The 24,341-nt window shown below is 39.4% G+C and overlaps 1 protein-coding gene across 3 annotated transcripts in view; it reads left to right on the top strand.

Annotated features, from left to right (window-relative positions):
- Nucleotides 1-24,341, top strand: part of KCNK2 (potassium two pore domain channel subfamily K member 2) — a 104,361-nt gene that overhangs the window by 70,542 nt on the left and 9,478 nt on the right. For all 3 annotated transcript variants that reach the window (XM_061475439.1, XM_061475441.1, XM_061475440.1), the window contains 3 exons: nucleotides 6,476-6,636; nucleotides 9,914-10,100; nucleotides 18,320-18,459. In XM_061475439.1, the coding sequence (XP_061331423.1) occupies nucleotides 6,476-6,636; nucleotides 9,914-10,100; nucleotides 18,320-18,459 (488 nt within the window). The remainder of the gene's footprint in view (nucleotides 1-6,475; nucleotides 6,637-9,913; nucleotides 10,101-18,319; nucleotides 18,460-24,341) is intronic.

The raw sequence follows: 24,341 nt of genomic DNA, 5'->3' as shown, positions 1-24,341 counted from the left end.
TCCGTATGTTAGATTCCAGATAATACCAAAGGGAGTGCTGTGCTAAGCAATGATATTAAGTAAACAGCAGTAGAATCATAGAATAGTTAGGGTTGGAAAGCACTTCAAGATCATTTAGCTCCTGCCGTGGGCATGAACACCTCACACTACACCATGTCACTCAAGACTCCATCCAGCCTGGCTTTGAACACTGCCAGGGATGGAGCACTTACCACTTGCTTGGGCAACCTGTTCCAGTGCCTCACCAACTTCTTTCCTTATATTCAACCTAAAGTTCCCCTGTTTAAGTTTGAACCCATCACCCCTTTTCCTATCACTACACTCTCTAGTGAAGAGTCCCAGATGAAGTCATTAAGAACCTTAGCCTTCTCTAAATCCAGGGTAGCCAGTTCTCCTAATAGCTTTCGGAGAGGGCCCACATTGTCCCTAGTCTCTTTTATTTGCTATGTACCCGTAGAAACCCTTCCTGTTATCTTTCACATTCCTTGCCAGATTTAATTCTAACTGGGCCTTTGCTTCCCAGACAATATCCCTGTATTCTTCCCAGGCTGCCTGTCCTTGTTTTCACCATTTCTAAGCTTCTTTTATTCCCTCTAAGTTTCCTCAGCAGCTCTTTATCCATTCATGGAGGTCTCCTACCCCTCCTGCTGCATTTCCTTCTAGTCAGGATGCAACACTCCTGAGTTGTAGCAGGTGATCCTTGAATACCAACCAACAACCTTGAGTCCCCCTGCCCTCTAGGGCTGTATCCCATGGAACCTTACTAAGCAGGTTCCTGAAGAGGCCAAAGTCTGCTCTTTTGAAGTCCAGGGCAGTGAGCTTGCTGCACGCTCTTCTCACTGGCCTGAGGATCTCAAACTTGACCATCTCGTGATCGCTGCATCCAAGGCTGCCCTGGAGCATCACATTTCCAACGAGCCCTTCCCTGTTGGTGAGCACGAGGTCAGGTATGGCACCTCTCCTTGTCAGCTCCTCTTTTACTTTCAAGAGGAAGTTGTCTTCCCCACAATCGAGGAACCTCCTGGATTGCTTGTACTGGGCTGTACCATCCCTCCAACAGATATCAGGAATCAGGATGGTTGAAATCCCCCCTGCGAGTGTGAGGCTGCTCCTATCTGTCTATAGAGGATGAACACAAACATGCATGTTTTAGCATTTCTGCAGTGCATGCAGAGATTTCCCATAGCCAGTATGGGTATATATACTGCCTTTTTGTTCAATAATTTTATGCAGACCATTATTTATGCTAAAAGGGGTGTTTGTCTATGAATAAGTACATATTTTTTGCCTTGGCACTTATGGGCAGACATGTATATAAATGCTGACCTCCTGACCCAAAGTGGCAATCCAAAGGGAAAAACCATCTTAACAACTAGAAATTCAGCAAGGTACCTTTCATAAAGATTCCATCAGATAGTTCCACAAGGCCTGGAAAAAACATATTTTGATATTTTAAAAGTCCATTTCACATTCAGTATCAAAATTCATGTATTCCCTTTGAAAGGGTAGTCACGGTAATTGAGCTGCCTAATCCGGGTGGATGCGAACCTGCGGCAGTGCTGCCACCAGTTGCACACAGCATCTGGTGGCTGAAGCCAGGGGCATGGAGCTGTTTCACCCGGCTCTGGCCTCATGGGATTCAGCAGCCAGGAGCTGAGCCTTTCCTCTGAGCCTCTACAATCTGCTTAGTATCAAGTTTCTCTAATCCATTTTCATGTAATTAAGGGTGTGCTTGTTCACCAAATTATTCATCTTTCAGTATTGATCTGCTCCATCAATTGACCACATATCCAACCCTACAGCCAGGAGCAGTTTCTCATCTCTCAAAACATGACATTGTTTTGCTATAATTTTCACGTTGTTTGCTGTCTGATGAATGATGTCTTGTGTAATCTGCAGCATGTCAAAAACAATGGGAAAACATTTACTGGTATTTGAATTTACATCTTCTTGTTTGGAAAGAAAATGCTTCAAACCTTCCCCAGACCTTTCAATCCCACTCAAGCTATTTGATATAAATGAATCATAAGTGGTGACACTCTTTTCCAGTCAATTTTGCAAGTAAAATTTAGTCTTGGAACTCTCAAAAGCACCTATAATCTCTCACATGAGAAATACTTAATTGTAGCCAGCTTGTTTCAGCAGATGCCCTGCTTCGTCTAGGAATTCTCTGTGAAAAACATTGATTTGGAGTCTTTATTCTTCAAACTCCACTTTGAAAGCATGGATCTAAAAGACCTTTCTGAAAGACTGAGATACTGGTTAACTAAAAAGCAAAGGGATCTTTTTCTCTGCTTAAACCAGAGATTTCCTTAATTATTAAGCTTCCTTTTTATGAAGGTTTGAATGCAAAGAACCTCATCTGAACAGGAATGTCTTATCAATTGCAGGAAAAATTCTAGCATTTCAAACTTTTCCACATTTGCAATCGGAACTATTGTTTGCCATGGACACCCCCCTCCCCAAAACTTCAAACATATGTTGTTTTGCTCAAAAGCAGTACTATATATGTAGTTATAAAAGTTACTAATTTCTGCTTGATAGCAAATCCACTTCAAATAAGTAAGTTACACTTTCATCCTCAAATCTGTCAGAAAACAGGACATGAAAATAAGACAAAATAATCCTCTACAGTGTTATTTTCTGGGTTATGTGTGTGGTTTTGTTTGTTTTCATTTAGCATATCCTTTCTTCTGTCTATGGCCGACCAAAGGGAATGAGCTTCTCTTTGTATCCAGTTTTCATCTCAAAGGCTCTAAGGGTTCTGGACACAAAACCATGCAATATGTTATTTTGTCGAATGGAACAATTAGTTACAACCTGCCTAAAATCTGCCTTTTGTTCTTAATTCACTCAGGGGTTACTGCAAATTCCTTCCAAAACGTATTTCTTGTTCACAGCTGCTGTCAAAGGCAATGTATTTTGAATGCACAAAGTCCTTCGGGCAGTACTGGCGTGCTAAGCATTTAGCAGGACATGAAAGGGATTTGGTGGCACTAGGAGGTAAATCATGCTCCTGGTAATGAAAGTGAAACGGGGAAGGCACTTTGGAGAAGTAGAGGCAGAAAGTGGCCTTGGGTGAAACTGATCTCATTGTGCAAATTAGGTTTTTATGCTTCATGCTTTTCATTGCAGGTAGCACTGGTTTAAAAGTCTTTCAGGGAAATTTGCTGAGAAATTTTGCAAGTTTAAACCTAGTGCTTCATGTCCATGTTCAGAACCAGGTGTATTGGTTGCAATGAAGAACCAACTGATTCTATCCCTTTAGCAGAAGTAGAGGAAGAGAAAAACTGCATGGGACTAGAAGGTGTGAAGAGCACTGGAGGTACTGACGCTGCTTGTACAATTAGCGTGCACCATCCCCTCTAGGCAAGCAGCTCAGAGGGAGGGAAGTGCAATAGAGAGCATGGTGTGATGGAGCTGATGCCTCCAGGGCTTCTCAGTGAGCAAGGCTGTCATAGCCAGACTTTATGCCAGCCTCTGGAGCGGAAGTGGGAACTCTGAAGTGAGCATGCCATGCCACTGAGCTGCTGCAGTGGTGCCAGGGATTCCTGCCCTGCAGGTGGAAAGGAGCCGTGTGGTTTGCAGGGATAGGTGGTGGTATTCCTGTGGCCATGTGCTACTCTCCAAACACGGTGCCTGAAACAAAGTTTTCCTTGGGTTAAAATTAGAATTCCTCTATTTTTCCCCCTATTTTAGAAAAAGAAAGCAATAATACTGTTCTGAGATAAACCCCTCAGCAATTACATCAACCCTATGAAATATAAATGTTTCCTCTCCCATTGCATACATGATGGATGAGCTTTTCACTGGAGAAACCAAGATTAGGATGTAAGGACAATCTGTGTAACTTGGGAAGTAGGCTGTGGTGTATAGCAGCAGACTGTTATAAAACATGACACTGTAGGAAGCATGACTAATGTGTGATGGAAAGCCCTTGGTAGATACAGTTCACTTAAGTACATGTCCTGTTATGAGAGTGCCTTGGTTTGTTATGTGCAGTGAGGATCTGGACAGAGAGAAGCTACTACCTGCTGGAGAAGGGTTATTTTATCCAGTGATGTGTGAGATCTTTTTGTAAAGTACAATTAATAATACAAAACCTTTGCTGCTTATGGAAGAGAATTCTTCATTTTTCAGGCTGGAAAGCAAGAATTTGTGAGTGTAGAAGTAAGGTACTATCCTTTTCCTGAGCCAAGATGCGACTGATTCAGGGAGGAGAATATATAGAGCTGAACATGAACTTCATGTCCTCATAGCAATCAGCAGCAGATGAGAAGTATGCTGCAGCAGCAGTTGTCTCTGTAATAGCTGTGGGATGCATGGAGAATGCCAATTTGCTTTATGAAGCTAACTGGGCAAAACTGCCTGCTTGGCGTGGGCTTAATGTGTTTCGTCACCATTAAGAGGCACTACTTTGAAGTGAATACAGTTCTTAACAAAAAGAAAAGGGGGGGGGGAGCAATTCCCAAATCCCCTAGTATGAGTTTTATAAACCTGGTGTATCCAGACCCCTGATTCTGAGCTGCATTAGGACCCCTCAGGAATTACACCCTGGAACTATTCAAGCTCCTGCTGATGCATAAACAGGCATGTTTATGTAAACAGAGGAGCTTGTATCTGTTTGTCCCTTTTTGGTTGGTGATGAGCTACTTTTATTTGAAAACTCAAGGGTCTTTTCTGCTTGGTGCATAAAGGGACAGAGAAAACTCAGTGGAGCTGAAATTCCTGAATCGTAATGGTCAGTAATTTCAGGCCTGGGTTACAGAAGGATGTTGGGTTGGGCTGAAGGCACTGTGACATTTTTCCAGTTGCCAGAGTCAGGCTTTCTTTTTGTTGTATTAGGGCAGGGGAAACTTAAATTTGGAGGACTCCGCGACCTGTAACTGATGATATTTCCTCCACTTTTGTTCTTTTTGTTTAATTTGTCAGTGTTCATTAGTCATTATTTGGGAAAAATTCATACCAACTTCTTTAATTTCTGTAATCTAACTGAACTCTATCAACGTTGCATTTCTTGTTTAAACAGCTGTTGAAGCAAAAGATACAGGAGTAAAATATATACTCAATGTGATTCATTTTTATTTTAACACAGTTGAGTGAGGAGAAGCTTCTGTCTCCTCTGTACTGAAAGGAAGAAGGAGTTTTGAAAACAAGGCTTTGATGTAGTTTACCTACAGGACAGCAGAACCAAAACCTGAGATTAGAAATTTCAGAAAGAAAGTCGATGTTAAACCAACATGTTCAAAACAGTTTAATACAAATACTTAAATACCTAAGAGCTTCATTAAATGTGCTTTATGTTGTAGAAGGTTACAGTCACATTGTGCAAAAATACTAAGGTATTTTGGAAAGAAAACGACGTTGCAAGCTCTCAATAGAGATGATAAAATTTGTCTATTGGCTTTTTCACAAGGAAACTTGTTTTTTGTTGAATGATTTTTTGTGTAAATGAGAAGCACCTCATGCAAAATTCAAGACACTAAACCAAATTTCTCCATTACTTGCTGAAATATTTTGCTTTTCATTTGCACTTATTTTTCTACCCAAAAAGCTTTTGTTTAATTTCTCCATGGCAAATAAACCTTTTCCTGACAAGTTCTTCATCTGACTGCCAGAAAAGTGAAACAGTGTCAAAAACGCTGGTGGGTTACTACTACTGCTCCCTCAAAGTACGAGTGATCCTTCGCAGGAGGAAAACTTTGGAATCAAAATGGAGCAGTGATGCTCATGAAATTTGTAGGGTTTTGCCTATGTGACCTTGGTAAAATCATTACTATAGCCATCCTGGATGATGTGTTTCACAGATGCTGGGGCCTGTGCTCTTTGTATATCAATTTCTCCATCTTAAATGGACCAGCAGCAATTGAGGTATCACAGGCATATCAAGCCAATGAATGTAAAATGATTTTACACTTTCAAATGGACAGGGCTGTAAACTGTTTCTCTAAGCTTTGTTTGGGACACTGAAAGAACCAAAGCCTTTAAGAATGAAGACTCTGAGCAGTCCTGCTTAGCCTAGAAATCCCTGTTATGAGGGGGTTGTTTTTTTCAGGCTACTTTTCTTTGAAACAGAGCACTTCTGAAGGAAAAGTATATCTTGTTTACCAGTGCTGAAGCGTTCCAATTACAAGCCCAGCAATAGGCATCTCCAGGTAGCAGGGGCTAAGGCATAGCTTAACCAATTGGTATTAACTGCATGTAGTAGATGAGAAAAGCTGTTATTTATGAAACAAAACTCCCTGAGTTCTCCACAGTACACAACATACAAGTTGGTGAGTTGTGCAGCAGTTTAATTTGAGCTCAGAGAGGACTGTATGACCTACACTTTCATTTCATTTTTCACAATGTTTGCTGTGCCATATGGTTAACCTAATAGGACCTATTTCTTAACACTTACGTTCCTACAGAACATTTAATATGTGTAATGTAATATATGTAACTCCTTAAACATCTCAAGTTGTTTGTAATTTAGGCTTTGGAAACATCTCCCCATGCACGCAAGGTGGAAAGATATTCTGTATCATCTATGCCTTACTGGGAATTCCTCTGTTTGGGTTTCTGTTGGCTGGTGTTGGAGATCAACTAGGGACAATCTTTGGAAAAGGAATTGCCAAAGTAGAAGACACCTTTGTTGTGAGTATGCTGCCTGCCTCATTTGTTCTGCATGCTGCTGCTTGTTGTTCTGAAGTTAACAAATGAAAGTAAAAGTATGAAAACCAGGGTTATAGCTCCTCATTGTGACCAGATGCATAGCAAAAGGTAGGAAGAACTTTGCAAAGTCTGAACATGCTATTGAACATCTCAGAGTTGGATGAAGCCAAATATTTTCTACAAGAAGTGTGGTAGGGAAGAGGAAGAAGATCCAAAATACTTTGGTTTGCCTTTATAGTACTCCTAAGCTTGGTGTAGTTCTTGCCTTTAAAGGTTTTCATGTAAGTCAATAGGAAATTGCTGACTCGGGGAGATGGAATACAGGAACTGCAGGGGTAATGTGGAAATTGCCTCTTTAATTCACAGAGGACATTTGGTGTTTGAGTCTAAAATCACAATTCTTAAAATCTCCGGTGCCATCACACTTAAGGAAAGCAGGCACCTACGTTTTGAGACTTACAGGTTGTAGGTGACTAAAGCTTTGGGCATTCACAGAAGCAGGACAGCCAGAGAGGAACAGAGCATGTTGGTGCCTCTCTGTATGGTCTCCTCACTAGGCTGTAGGATGCCCTACAGTTTAAGGTGTTTTCAGCCTCTGCTACTAAATGGCTTAACACAGCCTGGAGCTTCATGCTAATCTTTAATTATTCATGCAAAATGGCACAGCCTCAGTAGAGGCAGAGGCCTGTCAAACAGACCAGAAGCTTGTGCAGATATTGATAAATCTCAGCCATAGCCTGTCCCTAACGATCTTAAATGCCTTGAATTCTAGCAGAGGAACTTCATTTACTCAGTCTGTTTCACACAGAGTAAAGTTTATTAAGGTTGTATTTCACTAATGCAGTTATTAAAAATGTATTTACTGGAATTTTTGAAGCATAGAATAAATGGCATAATGAAACTTAATAAAATTAGTTATTCAGGTGGTTTATTACCTTCAATAAAATGTTTTAGGTTTAACTGTTACCTAATGTTCAAAAGGCATATGAAATACTATTTGTCTTTTGATATGTAGACCATGTCATACCCAGTTAATACTTAAGAAGCAGCCAGACTTTGTAGCAGTTTGCATCAGCATTGCAAGTGTTAGAAGGGTTGGTTTTCTGCAGCAAGCCCTAATCTTGCATGCAGGACACCTTTACTATATGGAAAATGTCTGCCGTAGCTTTATTTTTGAAACAAATAAACTGCGGCTGTGCTGGGTAGATTTATGCAATAGGTAAATAAAAGCTTGAAAGGTTTTTAAGAAAAGGGAGGTATTTTTAACTTTGAAACATCAATTCAAGTCCAGACATGGTGCTGGTGAATAATACCCATTTCTATTGAGATTTGTCTGAAAAAAAGGCAAGAACATTCCATAAGCACACTTTATTTTTGTCCTTTCTGGTTTTTATAACTAAATTTTATTCTTTTGCTGAGAAGTACCAAAGATTTGAGGCCGATTTGTGTCTCTTTGCCTGTTTCTCATAGGGATAATTGTTTTCCTTGTTTTCATAATGGATGTATCCCTACAACAAGAATGCCTCAAGATAAAAAACAGCATCTTGCACACCTCTTGGCAATATCTGAATGAGAACACTGATCTATATGTTGCAGTCAGGAACTCTGCCTTATTCTCTTTACTAGTTCCCCAAAAGAACTAATAGGAGATGCTAATGGGTCAGAGCAGAGAATTTCATGTTGCCATAACCCAAACTACCACTGTGATTTGGGTTACAAGACCTGGACCTTGGTCATGGTGACTGTAAAAAAAATCAGTTTCCACTGACACTAAAATACAAGAAAATATATATTGTGAACAGTCTGATTTCATTCTTGGTCTCCTTTTGTGGAAGTTTCCAGTGTTCCTTTGCTTCTTTTAAATTGAATCAACGTGCTTTGGGTGGATGGAAAACTCTTTGGGAATTATGTCACTTTGGCCAGGGCTGTCAAATGGGACTCTACAGTGGTCTGTTCTAGCTTTTGTACAGTTTAGAAGAGAAGTCATTAATAGCTTACACAACAGACAAAGGATTTGGCTTATTAAATCTCCAGGTAATCTGTAGGTGGGGACAGAACTAAAAGTTGAAAGGCAAAATCAGGATTCAAAATGATCTTGACAAGTTTAAAGAGCAGTCTGAATGTACAGGATTCGATTCAAGGAGGACAAATTCAGGGGAAGGAATAATAAAACATGCAGTTGTGTTTCAGGGAACAGTTGAAATGACCTGCTCTAGGTGGCCCTGCCTTGCCAGGGGGTTGGACTGGATGTTCTCCAGAGGTCCCTCCCAACGCTAATGATTCTGGGCTTCTGTGAAATGTTCTGAGGACCGGGGGCTCATATGCTAACAAGGGTTAATGTTGTACTGCTGTGAAATGATGATGCTTCATAGCTAGAAGTAGAAATATGAGTGTAAATAAATAAATAGGCAAAGGGAAGGGGGTTATATCTAGCTTTGAGTACAACACATAATGAAACATGGATTATTTTGCTGGAGTCAACAAGAGTAGATGGGTGATGAAAGACTGAAATAAATGCATGCAATTGGGCTATAGAACATCTGATTGAAAGAAAACACCTGTAAAAGTTTGCTGGAAAGAATAAAGTAGCAATTGCTGTGTTTGCCTTGGATAAGACCATAAATAGTAGGCTTAAAATGAAGGAGATGAGATGCAGTGCAAGCGTTAAGAAAACAGTTGAGCATGATCACATGTTGCCTGGCCACTAGTGTGTCTACAGTGGCTTAGGTGGGTTTGGTTTTGTCTTGGGGCGAGTTTGGAAAAGGTGATCTCTTCACATCCCTTCCCACTCTATTTTCTGTGATTCTGTTTAGCCAATTACTAGATTAGAGAGAACTGTGCAGTTACAAATTGCTGGGTTTATTCTGTTATTTGTGGATGCCCAAAGGTAGAGAGATTGCAGGTGCAAGCACTACTTGGAGCTCACTCAAATATCTGTCCCCTCTCAAAGCTTCCACATGATCTGCTGCTAACGTTAGTGAATGCTACACATGTAACTTGGCCAGATCACAAATGTGGCCACAATAGAGTCCAGCCCTGCTCCGCATTTCCCAGTGCGATTGATTCCTAGGATAGTCATATTTGCTTTGAAAACCCTGTCAAAATAAACCCCTACTTGATTTCCTTATTTGTTTGAGAGCTATAATGTGCTGTGCTCTTGAGCAGCCAGTGCTCATTGTGGGTGATTGATTGGTGCTGATGTACTGTAGTTCAGTTTTACTAACGATGGGTTTCTTCTCTTTTCCCCTTCCCTTTCCAGAAATGGAATGTGAGTCAGACAAAGATTCGCATAATTTCAACAATAATATTCATACTGTTTGGCTGTGTGCTGTTTGTTGCTCTTCCTGCAGTTATATTCAAGCACATAGAAGGCTGGAGCACGCTAGATGCAATTTACTTTGTGGTTATCACTTTAACTACCATTGGATTTGGTGACTATGTTGCAGGTAAGATTTCCTTGTAACTCTTTATAATATTTTGCAGTTATGTTCTGCTTTGCCATATTATTTTGGGACAGATGCATCTCCCAGTTTTACCCTTTATCATTCCTGTGTCAGGGCACCTTAGAAGATATGGCAGGATAGAGACAGGAGATGCCTGTTTCTGCATAATCTTTTCTCTTTTATTGTACTGTTAAAAGCTGGTGTACTTGATTTTTAGGTAGAGTTTTTTGTTCTTACAAGTTGAGTGCAAGGGTTAATAAAGTATTTTAGTCTGCTAATTTTTTTCCTGCTGGAGTTGCTTAAAATACGTTGCCCTGTGAAGTTATGTGACATCAGTTTGATGTGCATCTCTTAGTTTCAAAGTGCTCTCCCAGCGCTCTCTTTCTGCCATTGAGAAGTCTCTATTGCTGTTGCATCCTGCTTCTGTGTTTTCTTTCTTTTGTTTTTTATGTACATGCTTGACCATGTGTGTTTTGTAATCTAAGGTTTAGCATAACCCATAGATAATGCGTCCAGCTTCCATGGTTCTATTAACCTGGGTTGGATTGGTTGCAAATAACTTTAACAAACTGAGTTGAAAATGCTTGGGTCAGTTCTCTGCATCAACTTGTTTCATGGAAAGGTGTTTAGAGGTGTTAGAATAAGAGCTCCTCAGAATAGGATGAAGTACGTTGTGTGTGTTAATCCAAGTCATTGATGTGTTGAGGCGAGGATTAGGAATTCGGAGCATTATGCTTCGAGTGTGAGACTTGCTTTCTTCAGTCTGATTTCACGCATCTCCTGATGCAGCACCATCATCTCTCTCTCATGAGATTTCACTCTCCCATCTCTGAACACTGTGCAAGGCAGAAGTAGCTGAGAAAAACAGCAGTGCTGGGCTGCTGTTAGTGAGCTATTCTGCTGGAGGAAGTGTTCCTAGTAGACAGACATCCTCATGGTGTTGGCTCCTCCCATGTCCCACCTCAGCTGTAGCTGTCCAAGTCCAAGTGCACCAAGGTGAGGGTCTCATGCTGTGAAGCTCCTCCTAGTGATTTGGGGGCCTGCCTGAAGTTTGCCTTGATGGCAGGAATGTGGCTGGTGAAGTCCACAGAGACCTCTGAAGGGTCTGAACTGTTTGGCATATTCATTACTGACCTGGGTAAAACGAGGGGAAACAAAGTTAGTGTTGAAGTTATGCAACCTGTTTAAAAATGAAAGGTGACATGAGAAGTTGCCAAAGTCTGACGAATCACGGAACTGGGCTGTAAAATGGCAAATTAAATGTGTTTGGACTTTTACATAGGGTTTTTATTATGCTTTTGTATTTTGAATGCGTCTCACTGATTTCTTCCTTCTCCTTTCCCATTATTTTTTGTATTTTTTCGTGTTTTTCTTTTGTCAGGAATTTGTGATTCTGGTAAGATTCGCACTAGCACGGAATAAAAAATTTATGCTGTTTCCAAGTCAAGAGTCTGGGTGGTTTAGGGTTTCATTCCTGAGGGGTGCATGTATGTCAGGGAATAAAAATAATAGTGTATAAAGGTTATACTTACTGTAAAGCATTATGTGAAATGGCCCACTTCGCTCTAACTAGAACACTGAGTACATTGATCATTACTCTCATTATACATTTCCTCAGAATTTTCTATTTGTAGAGCACTTGATATCATAATTTGTTCCTGCATCATGTCTGGGTTGTTGTGGTTTTTAACTTTATTAGGAAATACTGTCTCTTTCTACAGAATATTCTGTATATTATTTATATTTTATTTATATTATTTATTTGTTTTAATCAAAGTTCCACTGTAAATGCATGATGTTGAAATGTGATTCATGTTTTCTATTTTCTGTTCGAGTAACATGCACACGATGTATATTTGTACTGTAATGTTATTGGTTTGAAGTTTCTGGTGGGGGAATGAGACCTGTACTTGCAGAGCTGATACTGAAGAGAACAGGGTTAGCTGACTGTTTATCTCCATCATAACTGGGAGGTTAACATTGCCACCGGCCTGTGTTTCCTCAGAGATGAAGTTGACAATATTATAAGTGTGTGGACTAACACAATTGTTTCATGGCAGACGACTTAGGATTTTCCAAAAGGTTTATTTGTTTTCTTGTCATTCCAGTAATAATTGTCTAGTTAAATAAAAGTTACAAAAAATGGGTATTCATTCAAAGTGCTTTGACTGTCAGCTTCCACAGTGCATCAATGTACATAAATACTAAGGTGTCTGAGAAAAACTGGTGTTGCAAGTTCCCAATAGAGCTGATGAAATCTGTTTTAAGGGCTAGGCATCCTTCTTACTCTTGAGGAAGTATGCATAATCTTTTGCACACTAACAAAGTAGTAAGTTATCTTTACAATTTTTGTGCTTCCTTGTTTTTCTCTTGGGCAAGACATAACTTGGTCTAGACACATAACTTGGGCATAGACACTAAGGTCTAGTGTGAGGAGTCCCTGCCCATGGCAGGGGGGTTGGAACTGGATAATCTTAATGTCCTTTCCAAGCCAAACCATTCTATGATTCCATGATGATTCTATAATATTTTTGTGGTAGACTCCATCTAGTACTCTTTCCTTGAAGTTTAGGAAAGCTGAATGCCGTAAACAGAGATGGAAACAAGCATGTAGAGTTAAGCCATGTAACGTTGTAGGGGAGGTTGTCATGATAGAATATGGTATTGCATCTGAAGCTGCGGCTCTAAAGTGTTGTGTTCTTGGTTTTGGTTTGTCGCAATGAGCCAGGCAGCAGACAGAATGATGCTTCAGTCTGCTTTGTTCCTAGATGGCAATGCAGCTAGAGAAAAAACTCACACTGGCATTGATTTATACCTTTTTCAGATTCTTCCTCGACAGAAAGGCATATTTCTTCAATAATTGAGTGAAAATTGCCTTCTTACACTGAGGATTGGTCAAACCTAAAGCAGAGTGGTGTGCAGTGCTAATACTCCAATTTACAATTACAGCAAGTGAACTCTCTTAGCAACAAAAATAAAATTGGCAATTCTTGTAGCATATTGATCCCCATGGGATAGTTCATGATTATGTGCCAGTTTTGGCTCAACGTTCCCTCAAAAAATCCAAAATCCCTAAATATTTGAAGACTTCCATGTATTCTGGTTATTTTTTTTTTCCTGGGAACTGTCATCCCAGAGGAAAGAACAAGTTTGCAAGCCCTATGTACAACTGTCACGGTTGTGATAACGTATTTGTTCTTTTAACCCCAGTACACTTCATCTGAAGAGGAGCTCTGAGAACTTTTAGGAGGTGAAGGGGAGAGTGCTTCTGAATAGCTGTACCAAAAGGGAGCTTCCAGAAGAACTTGGGATTCAGGAATGTAATGGTGCTCATGGCTGCAGTGCAGGTTGTCGTGTTAGAAATTCTTGTAGAGTTCCCCAGAAGTTTTCTGCAGGTTTCCTCTCATTTGCACTGGAGACCAAGTACTCTGTTCCCAGAAACTGGAGTACCAAAACATCCCTTTTTGTGCTCAAAATCTGTCTGCAGACTAAGGAAACTTCACCTGCAGTTTCCACCAGCAAGAGAAGCCTTAAGGCAAACATAAGACTGATTACTCAAGGGGCTTGCAGGGAGTGAAAAGATGAAGAGGCCTTGTAGTGTGCGTTCAAGAAAGTATAGGAACAGTATCCCAAAAAGCAAATTTAACATTTCTCTGTCTTATGAAATAGTTTGATTTTTCTCTAATATTTGGAGGTGTTGATTTTTATATTTGTAGGGGTATAAGTAATTTTTTGTGATTGGAGAAAGCTTATTCTTGTAGCTTTTTACAAATAAGGGAAGTAAACTGTACTACAGCCTGCAGTGTCTTATGAAAACCAGGACATAGTCAAATGTCCCTTTTCTTGTTTTAAAGAGAAACCACCGACTTTAATATGACAGCAGGAAATCCAGCCAATATTATCAATATTCTGTGACAGGGAAAACAGATCTTTTTTGATCAAAAGTGTCATTTTTTTGAGTATAAGGAAAGGTTTTATTGGGTACTGAAGTTAGCACTGAAGTACGTGTATGTATATATATATATGTATAACATGAAGCTATACTGTTCATACATGCAGATAAATCCTGTAACTGAAGTACAGATGAGAAGGTATAGTCAAATATTTCTAAGTGATTAAATCTAACAGGTTTGATATCTAAATTTGGTGAGCTGTCCAAAACTTGACTGAATGTAGTACAGTCCAACATATAAATAGCACATCAGAGGTCTGTTTCACAGTGCAGCGTAATGATGATAAACTGACCCTGCAATCAGTGCCATTCAGCAGCTCACAGAAGTTTTCAAGTCTCGCTTAAAGAATATATTCTAATGCTTCACCTGATGGTTGTAGCAGTCCAGCTGATCTGCTCTCAATACATGATATTGCTATGTGATATTACTTACCAGGGAGAAAGACCTCTACAGGAAGAAATTGCTATCGTGCCAAGCCAGAGGCATGTGCTGAGCATCCCATGAAAACTGTGTGCTTTCCCACAGGTTTTGTGTCCCTTTTTGGCATTTGGAAGTGCTTTTTGCCTCCTCAGGACTTCATGTCTGTAACTGGGACTGTCTGGTGTGAGCCACGTAGCCAGATTTAAGCCTAAGTCAGCATGCTGCGTCTTGCTTGATTTCTGTACAGGACAGCATGTAAGGGGTGTTTTATAGCTGTGGTTTGTATTCTGAAGCAGCTCTCCCTTTTCCACTGGGTGGCATCAAGTAACTCATATGGCCCACCTGAGTTTTCTCTCACAGACAGTGCAATGTTATCTTGTCCCAGGCACGTTGCTTTTATGGGTCTGCATGAGCCAGCCTCTCTCTGCTTTTTTTACAGTCCTCAGAGGTAATTCATTTCAGGCTTCAGGGCTGGGACTAATGATGTTTCTGGACTAAGCCCGTTGGCCAGGTTTGCCACAGTGCGGATGATGGACAGCTACTATTTTTTTTGCAATTAAAACAGTGTTTGGATTTTAGCCTATTCCCATACTCAGGATCGTTTGTACTGCTGATAAATAACAATGACATTTGATGGTTTGAAGGACCAGTTTCTGAATAACTCAGAAATTTGTGCTGGTATGGAATTAAGGTAGTCGATGCCAACAGCACTTTCTAGTCTCTGCTTATACTTTTGAAGCAACAATGCAAGCAGAACCAGACAATTTTGCACAAATAATTGCATGTTTGCCTTTTGAGTCAGCTGTAGAAAGAATGGGAAAGAGAGTGTCAACAAGAAAGAACTGTTTACTTTCAATATACTTGATTTATGTAAATAAATATATGCATTTATTTATTTATAAAAGCCATAGCCCTTACATGAGGTCCATAATCTGTCCTAGTGCACCCCCAAAATCTCCTCTAATGCAACTCATCACTAAAACAGGGCTTTTCACCTCCTTAAGGAATATGTTTAGGCCATAGAACAGCCCATGCCTTCCAAAATGTTGACAATCCCAAATAATAAGTTGTTTTGCAGATGTAAGAAGGGGGTAGCAGCAGTATTTACAGTGCCCTGTGATGAAGATGGATGGAAAACCTCTTTGATTTCTCATACATTTTAAGTGCCTTTGGATCAAATTTTGACCACAAACCATGTTGGTGATAAATTGTGGCTGCTCTTACCCTATCAGATTCTTCATAATCTCCATGGAAGATTAAGGCCATGAGAATTCTAATTCAAGAGTAAGAGCACTCCATTTGTGAGGTATTTCCTCTTTATTGTGGTTGCAAACTATTTTAGGTAGAGGTCAAACAAAGCTGGAAAAAGTTTTGTCCCTTAGCCCACAAAATTGGTTTTGACCAACAACAAAATGCAACTTCTGCCTTCTCAGCATTTTACCTCCTAAAGGGCTATGTGAAATGATGTTTTGCAAAAGAAAAATGATAGCACTGTTAAGTAAAAAGTTATGCTATGAAAAATCTGTGCAAATGTATCGTGTTGATATACTTTTTACAGTGTTACCAGTAAAATTGAGATGAATCCTCATACGCTTCAGTGCACATACATTTATCTATACGTACTCGTACCCAAATACATTCATACCCTTTTATGTGAATTGTAAATCAGTAGTTAATGAGTTCCATTTCCTTTAAATTCACTGCACTGACTTTTGTTCATGTTTTCCTGCCAGTGAAATACTATTTAATGACACGGTTTAGTGTTGAGGTGTCCCTGCCCATGGCAGGAGGGTTGGAACTAGATGATCTTAAGGTCCTTTCAAACCCTTACTATTCTATGATTCTATGATTTCCAGGTAACTGTGTTACAGCACTCCATGATGATTAAGTGTCACAGAAGACAGTAGTTACCTCAGGGCAAACACCTTTAGATACGTCCTCTCTCTTCCTGGTAGTCTATTAAATTGAGATCTCACCTGAGGAGTCCTTGAAATTCAGAATCCCAACAGCTCATAAGGCTGTTAAGCCTTTTCCTAGAGGGTTGTTGGCTGTCCCTTTCTAACTAGGAAAGCAAAGCTCCTTTGGGCATGGCTAGATAGAGCCCTCTCCTGGCCAGACGGTCCGGAAAACTCTTGAGTGGGAGCGTGTCCTAACTCCTGCCCGGGTGATTAACCTTGCTGTAAACAAATTAGGTGGAAACTCTGAAGGAAATGCTTCCTGCAGACTGGCAGGGTTAGCTTCCACTTTCCGTTTATTAACTTCACAAACAATCAATTTAAAACCAGCTGAGCAGATGTTTTACATGACGCTTCCTTGTGCGTTGTAAGAGCAGTTGGAGAGGGTGAACCTCCAAGCATGGGTTGTTATTAGCTGCTGATAGAGCAAGGGCATGGTGGTAATCAACCGTTCTTTCAGATGATGATCATCCCTAAAATCCTGTTTTACTGGATTGACATGAGCTGGATGATGTCGAGAAACAGCTTCATTTCTGATGCTTTGTTTGTCATGGGCTGTGACAAACTCAACCTTTTGGTGTTTGACTGTCTTCTGCCTTATATGTGACTGTACAGGTGTCAAAGTATTTCCATTTTTGCAGTGTGGATTCATCTCTTGGGTAATTGAATAAACTGTTGCAGCTCAATGGATTTTATTGGTGAAAAGGCTTATTGATATGACAATGACAAAGTTTCCATCTGAGGGCTTCCATACAAAGCTAACCAGCAATAAAACGCTGTGTTATTTGAATGTAATCTCTGATTAGATAACAAAAGCCAGGAAAAACATTACTGTTCATGAGAGTTAACCTTGTTACTGTAACAAAGTGATTGAAAATTTGCCCCACAGCATCCTTGGACTCTTTCAGTACAGGATGCAGAAACATAAAGCAATGTATTAGGTAGCTGTACAGACTACTTTAGTGTGCCTGAAAAGGTTTTGCTGTACTTGTACTGTGGGCAGACATGCACATCAAACTTCTACTCGTAGCAACCTAAGCTAGGAGCCTGATTTTATTTGTCATAACACAGTTGAATTGCAAGTTTAAGGCTTCTGCTTCATTGAACTGCAAGTTGTGAAATGTGAGCTATTGTGTTGTCAAGAGCTTCGGATGAACATAACTCTCTTGTGTGAAAATAAGGCATCTGTTCCCTGTAGCTGTATTGTACCTGAAAGCTCCATTACAGGGATCTCAGAATTGCTTTTTAGTTTAACACTGGAAGGAAGTGACTGGTGCTTATGGCAGTGGCATTCAAAAGAGCTGCCTTCAGCTGACATTTAATTTATCTACCTTTTCTTGAGTATGGATCAGTTCAGCTTAAATCCCTCCATCCTGCTTTCCCTCTCTGCAAAACAGAGAATGTTTGCCTACCCAATAGGAGCACTTAGTAGTGCAGGTACTAATCTTTACTAGGGCTAAAGGATTTGTGTAAGTATTAAGATGTTTCAAAGTCCTTGCAAAATCTGATTTATCAGGATAGGAACTCACTACATATTCCAGAGCAATACTTTGGTATTTGGTACAGGGTTGTTACTTGGAGCAGGTGGAAAGTGCTTTCATTCAAGTTGTCCTCAAGGACCTCTACCTTAAATAACGATGTCTCAGAACTTGAATTGGTTTGTCTGTGCTCATTTTTAATTATTAGGAATGATTAGCAATCATTATCTAAAATTTGCATACTCCAAACTCTGTTTTCAAGAGTGTATGAATTTAGATCATCATTTATTCCAATTCAGCAGAATTTCTATGAATTATTGCATGGGTAAGAAAATAGGAGAAGCATTAAGACATATAGCCGGGTTTGCTCCTATGAGTATTAATTCTGCTTTAATTTTAACCGTATTGTTTTGCAGGGGGATCGGATATTGAGTACCTAGATTTTTATAAACCAGTGGTGTGGTTCTGGATCCTTGTTGGCCTTGCCTACTTTGCAGCTGTCCTCAGCATGATCGGAGACTGGCTAAGAGTCATATCAAAAAAGACAAAGGAAGAGGTAAGAATGTGTTGAAAGGGGAAGAAATACTACTGTTAAAAAACTTTGACTGGAATTCAGGTGAGCTTACAGCTGCTGTTGCTCTTAGAGGATAGGTCAAAGCTGTTTATGTATAAAGCATAAGCTGCAGCAAGCTTTGTAGGAGTCTAATCAGACATAGTGATTTTTACATGGCTGCATGTAACTAATTTTATATTTATTATTAAGTGTATATGCACAATTGCACCTGACTTACAGGGAAAAAAAGTCTCTAAAAGGATTGTTCTGGGCTGAGAATGTAGCCCTGAATTTCTGAGCTGAAAGTCGTTCTTTTTTGTTTCTATATGGCATGCAGGTATGTAAAGGAGAAATGCTAAATCACTAAATACATACCTTTCATTATTTTATAGTGGTAAGAGAATAGATGTTTTATATCATGAAAGGTATTGGGATGAGTTATTTAAATGTGCCTGGGTGTGTTTTTCCATATCTTCAGTGGCGTGCCTAGTTACTTGTAGTCAGGTGCATTGCTTGTGGTTCAAATACATTTTTACTTGCAAATGTGTATTTAATATTCTGCCAATGCTACAATATCTTACTTTAAATTTTGTCATTTAAGAAAATGTCCCAGTTCTGAAAATGTTAGAGGATAAATAAAGTTTTCTTTGATTGTAGCTGGCACGGTTCAGTTTTTCCTGAAAGTCTGAGAAATAAATGATTTGTGGTTTTAGCAACATAGTATTTCCTTCTAATATACAAAAATACCTTGTTCAGGCTTAGCTTTGCTCCATTTCCTCAGACACCGGTGGTAAGGTTTAGCTCTTCACACTGCTTCCTAGAGCTAATCTGGTCTTTAATCTCACTTTTCTCCTACTCTTATCCACACAACGTCTTATCCAGAGATCTTACAGTCTTGACTATAGAACCGCACATGGCACGCTGAAGGTTCATTCTTTAGTGTTTCATTATCCATGTTATTATAATAATAATACATTAAGAATGTTTGAAATTTATATCTTGCCTTTATTTTATAGTGCAGCTGTTTCAATGTAGACTAACTTTAGAAAATATTTAGAAAAACATTAATTGAACAAATGCATGGATGCCTATAATGCATTGAATACATTCCTATTTTATCAAGTAAAATGTCATTTGCTGGGTTATGCAGCACAGTGCTATGCCAAACTTTATTTTCTCAGGCACCAGGAATGTGTGCCCTCTTTCATCTTTCCGTTCTTTCTCACCTTTGTAGCCTAAACAAGCATATTCATTTTGTCTGCAGAAAGGAAAACATCATTCTTCAGATATATCCAAATCATCTTGGCTGATGCAGGTATTCGTGATTTTGCTGTATACACGTCTTGTGTGCTAGGTTAGATTAAAGACAGACATAATCGGTACCTTTTGTCCAAATAATCATATTACTGATGTCCAGAAATCACCCCCAATTCTTAGACCATTGTTCAGGCATGTCTAAGAATCCATACCAGAAAGAAAATGTTTTAGCAGCTTCAAAATGCTACAGGTCTGAAAATTGAGACCAGCTTGAGAACTGAATTATGGCATAGCACAAGTTGTGTTCTAGTTAGAAAATAGGAACAATTGTTTCTGCATTCTATCCTAATGATGCTTTGTTGGGGAAAAAAAAGAAGTTCTATAAATATATTGCATTTTGTTACACGATTGGCTGTGTATGAACAAAAGTGCTGTACAAATGTTCACTTTACAGGTAGTATTTTGTGATACAAACTGACTGCTGCTTGTAGCTCATCCTTACTATCTGCCTTGGAAAAACTGAGTGAAGAAGCTGGGCGAGCTTAGTGGAAATGTAGTCATTAGGTCTCTTGTATGCCAGCAGAAGCCAGAGGAGACTCTGAATTTCTTGTATTGTCTGCTTTTTCAGTTACAGCTGAATTTATGATCTGTTCCAGCTTCTATGGATAAAGATTATGGCAGAGAAACCAAAGTTCAAAGAGTAGGAATGAGTGCAATGGAAAAATCATAGTTCTAAATGTTTTTTTTTAACTGTCTTAAGGAAACATTCTGTCAGCCTTTGGGGAAATAGCTCATTACATCTAAAAATGAAATCAGAAACAATATCATATATTGAAATCTACAGAGACGCAGGGGCTGTGATGAAATCTATAGGACTCTGCAAATGAAAATGATGTACTAAATTTCCTAGGAAATATAAGGCACTGAAAGCCTTCCTTCATGAACCTTGCTCATTGTGGATATCAACACCTGCAAGTAAAGATTTTGTGGAGGATTTGTATCATGAAAAAATGAAATAATAGCCTACCATGTTTTAGATGCAGGAGGGAACAGATCGTTCAATACCCACTGGTTGTATTGGCTTCAGTGGCTCAAGACTTGAGAGCTGGTATCAGCCAAATCTAGTGAACTGTACCAGAGTGCAGGATGAAGACAGGGGGGTTACAAGTGTTGAAAAGCCCCTCTCTCTACTTCCCTATGATAACAAAAACTGTGTATCAGTATCTCTTTTAATAGGCAGCTGTAAAAAATCTTCTTTTTGCCGTTTACTATAGTCTGAAGTAAAAAATGGTCTCTCATAGCATATTTAGGATGTATATTGTGAAAGGAAACTTCTGTATTCCAGAAAGTGGGCATGCTGATAATCAATATCACATAATATCTATAGTCCTGTTTACGTTTTTCTTAAGGTTGTTGCATTGTTCTGAAAAGCAGTTTACATAAGACTAGGAATAATGTATTTCACTGTTTCAACAAAATAAAGCATCTATTGTTTTCAGGATATTACCAAAGTTTGCCATATGCAAGTGGAACAAAAAGAAAACAATCTGATCAGACATACACTGATCCACAATAATGCTATATTTGGATATTAAAAATCCAGATAACTGGATTGACTGTCAGTTGCTCAGGTGGCTTTTGTCTCCTGAGAGTTTTGATGCCTCAAATAGGGAGGGAAGTGAAAGACAAGTGGAGTCAGAAGTGGGAGTTTTAGGAGGCTATGTCTGCTGCTGAAAGCAGTTCATACAGTAGGATAGATGAAGTGTCACAAAGTCACTGGAACATGCTGTGTGCTGTAATCCTAAGTAGGTGATCTGCCTCTGAAGTTCAATTTCAGCTGTACTAGCTTGCCTTAAACTCTCTCCTCTTCATTATTCCTTAGACTCTGATTAGTCAGAGCACTTTTAAAGTCTTTTGATTTTAGTCTTTTTGGAAGGTAAAATTTCAGCAGGATTTTTTTCCTTCTCATACTTTTCTTCAGCACACAGCAGTTTCTGTGCTTCTGTGTTTCAGTGTTTGTGTTTCGGGCACAAATGCCTGTCCAACCAAGAATCCTAATCATGTGGGCTGTAAACTTCAAATTTGCTTTGAAAATTAAATGCTTCTGTCCCTCAGCCTCACAATAGTCTCCTTAAGCTCTAGTCCAGACCCCATTCAAGTCAATGGAGGTGGGATTCATCTCCAGTGTAGATATCAACATCTGACCTACTCATCTGCATTCCCATTATAGTTAGTGGAAGGAAACAAGTGTTTCTAGCATGAATCATTTGAATTTTTAAGGCATCTACCATATGAATTGCGTCCAGGAAGAGCCTGTTCTTTTTGCTGTGTACCAAGAATCCAGGTGACTTATGTTAGACCTTGGCTGGGTTTGGACAAGTGATTTTTTCATGCTGGGTGTCTGTCTTTTGAAATGAACGATATGAATCCAGCTTTAAAGACCAAACCTAAAACTTTATGAGAAAAAGCACATTCACTTCTTGAGGAAATTCAAGAGGCATTTGTCATCTTTTATGTTTTATAAACAAATAAAAGTTCTTTATAAAATATAATTTGTATAAACAAATTGATTTTGGTTCTAAGCAATTTGTTTAAGTTTTTACAAACAAATTTGACTCATCTGAATCATCATTTAGTTTCATCTTCTTGGCATCAGTGGCAGAGGTGTCACTTATGTCTATCAAAATAGGATATGCTTGACATAACGATGCCATGGAGATTATCTCACCCTCCGTGATATTTGTTGTGTTTCCATTTTACTAGATTCAGGTTGAAGGTAATCACTCAGCATAAGGTCCCAACCTAAAAAGAGCTTGAATACATCTCTAATCCCCTAAGGAGGGACCCTAAATGTAGGCTGTATGCATGAAAAGCAAAAAGGAGTGGACTCAATTGAGAGAGTTTTACAAAGTTTTAGTGAGTTGAATTGGCAAGTAGGGAGTGTGACCAAGGAGGAGAAAGGATAAGTTTTTTCAGTGATGGTGAGCTCTTAACCTGGCTTTTGCTGTTTTAAGAAACAAAGTCTTTTTACTTAGAAAAGAAGTTGGTAAGAATAACTCTTCATCCTGATGATCAGCTTATTACAAAGGTGTGAGACAACTGCTGATACATTATGTGTTGAGATGGATTGGCCTCTGTTGAAGCAAACTATTGCTTGGGCTTTTCCTTTTCTTACAATAAATCAAAACCAACTGTTGTGGTTCTAAGAATTATCTATCCCCAAGTTCAATGGGTAGGTCAGACTGACTTGATGGATGCCTGTTCCTAGAAAGCATGAAAATATTTGTGGGAGACAGTCATGATGTGAAAGCAACTGTGTGTAAAGTCCTTTTGCAAGGCAGCAGTTGATAGGGGTGGCACAATTCTAGGAGATGCGAGCAGGGGATAATTGCATTTCTGTAGGAATACTACAGATGTTATTTAAAGTACATTACAGGAAAACAGACCCTAGATCTGTGGTCTGAACTTTGGAAAGAGTGCAAAGAGGTACAAAAATGGCACAACAGCTATCTGAAGAGAAATTCACCATGGAGGCTTTAAGCATTAAGGAGGCTTTTTTCAGTGCATCCAAGAAGTACAGAAAAGTGTATTTGAGAAAGAATAGCCACATTCAGAAAGTAAACACAGCCGTAGGTCTAACTAGTCAAATTTGACTAGTGAAAAAGCAAAACAAACAAAAAGAACCACCTCACACCTGCAAAAAAAAAACCAAATCCCCAAACAAACCCAAGAAACAAAAGATGGGAGAAGTCCCTCCATAACATCTTTGAGTCCAAGATGTATAAAGAGTGGTATTGGTGTAAGGAGAAGGTGGAAATGGCTGACCTGGCTTTGAAGTCAGTTTGATCCCTTCCCTTCTCAAGAGCATAAGTCACTCTGGTGGTATTCTCAGTCTTCCCCTAGCAACAGTCTATAATACTGAGTTTCTGTACTGATCATTTTCTTACAAATACACTGTTTTACTATGTGCAATAATGAATATGAAAGAACGTGTTCTGTGAGTCCCAGGGAAACTGATCTACTGATGGCTTTTGACACTTTGTTTTGAGGTGTCTTTCCTCATAGCTTTGTGTACTTTGAACATGTGGTGGCTGCTCAACTTCAGATTCAGTATGCACACGCAGACAGGTAACATCTGCACTATTATCATTTTGGGGTGGTTTATATTTATATGGCTTATATTTAGATAATGCCTCTTAGCTAGGCATATTGAAGCTCTTTAGAGATGGCTGTTTTGTTATTAAATATTGAGTACCAGGTCCTAAAGTGATGCTGATGTGGTGCTGATTACAATAGAGCCATGTTGCCTAAATGCACTTCCCTGAGCAGCATGCACACTGTGCTGACTGAGGGCAAAGGGGCACTGTCAGTACCTCACCTGCCAGCCCCTATCCCTGGCCCTGCTTTCCCACCAGGGTTCCCCTTGCCTCACTGTGCAACTGGATGATTCAGGGGAGATGGAAATGCATCTACTGAGGGCTGATTGCAACCAGGTAGTGATGGTGAGAGCTATTGAATTTGCAAAAATAAAACTGGAGCAAGTGACTTACACTTCATAGTAAGATAAATTGATTAAAGAGAGCTCAGTTATAGCAATGGCATTTCTTGGAGTTGATTATCCATGAGGA

The sequence above is a fragment of the Pezoporus flaviventris genome, unplaced genomic scaffold (genome assembly GCF_033815535.1).
Source record: "Pezoporus flaviventris isolate CSIRO_AGI_PZ_B2104156 unplaced genomic scaffold, CSIRO_AGI_Pfla_v1 ptg000083l, whole genome shotgun sequence".
Lineage (NCBI taxonomy): Eukaryota > Metazoa > Chordata > Aves > Psittaciformes > Psittacidae > Pezoporus > Pezoporus flaviventris.
This window is presented reverse-complemented; position numbering and strand designations above follow the sequence as displayed.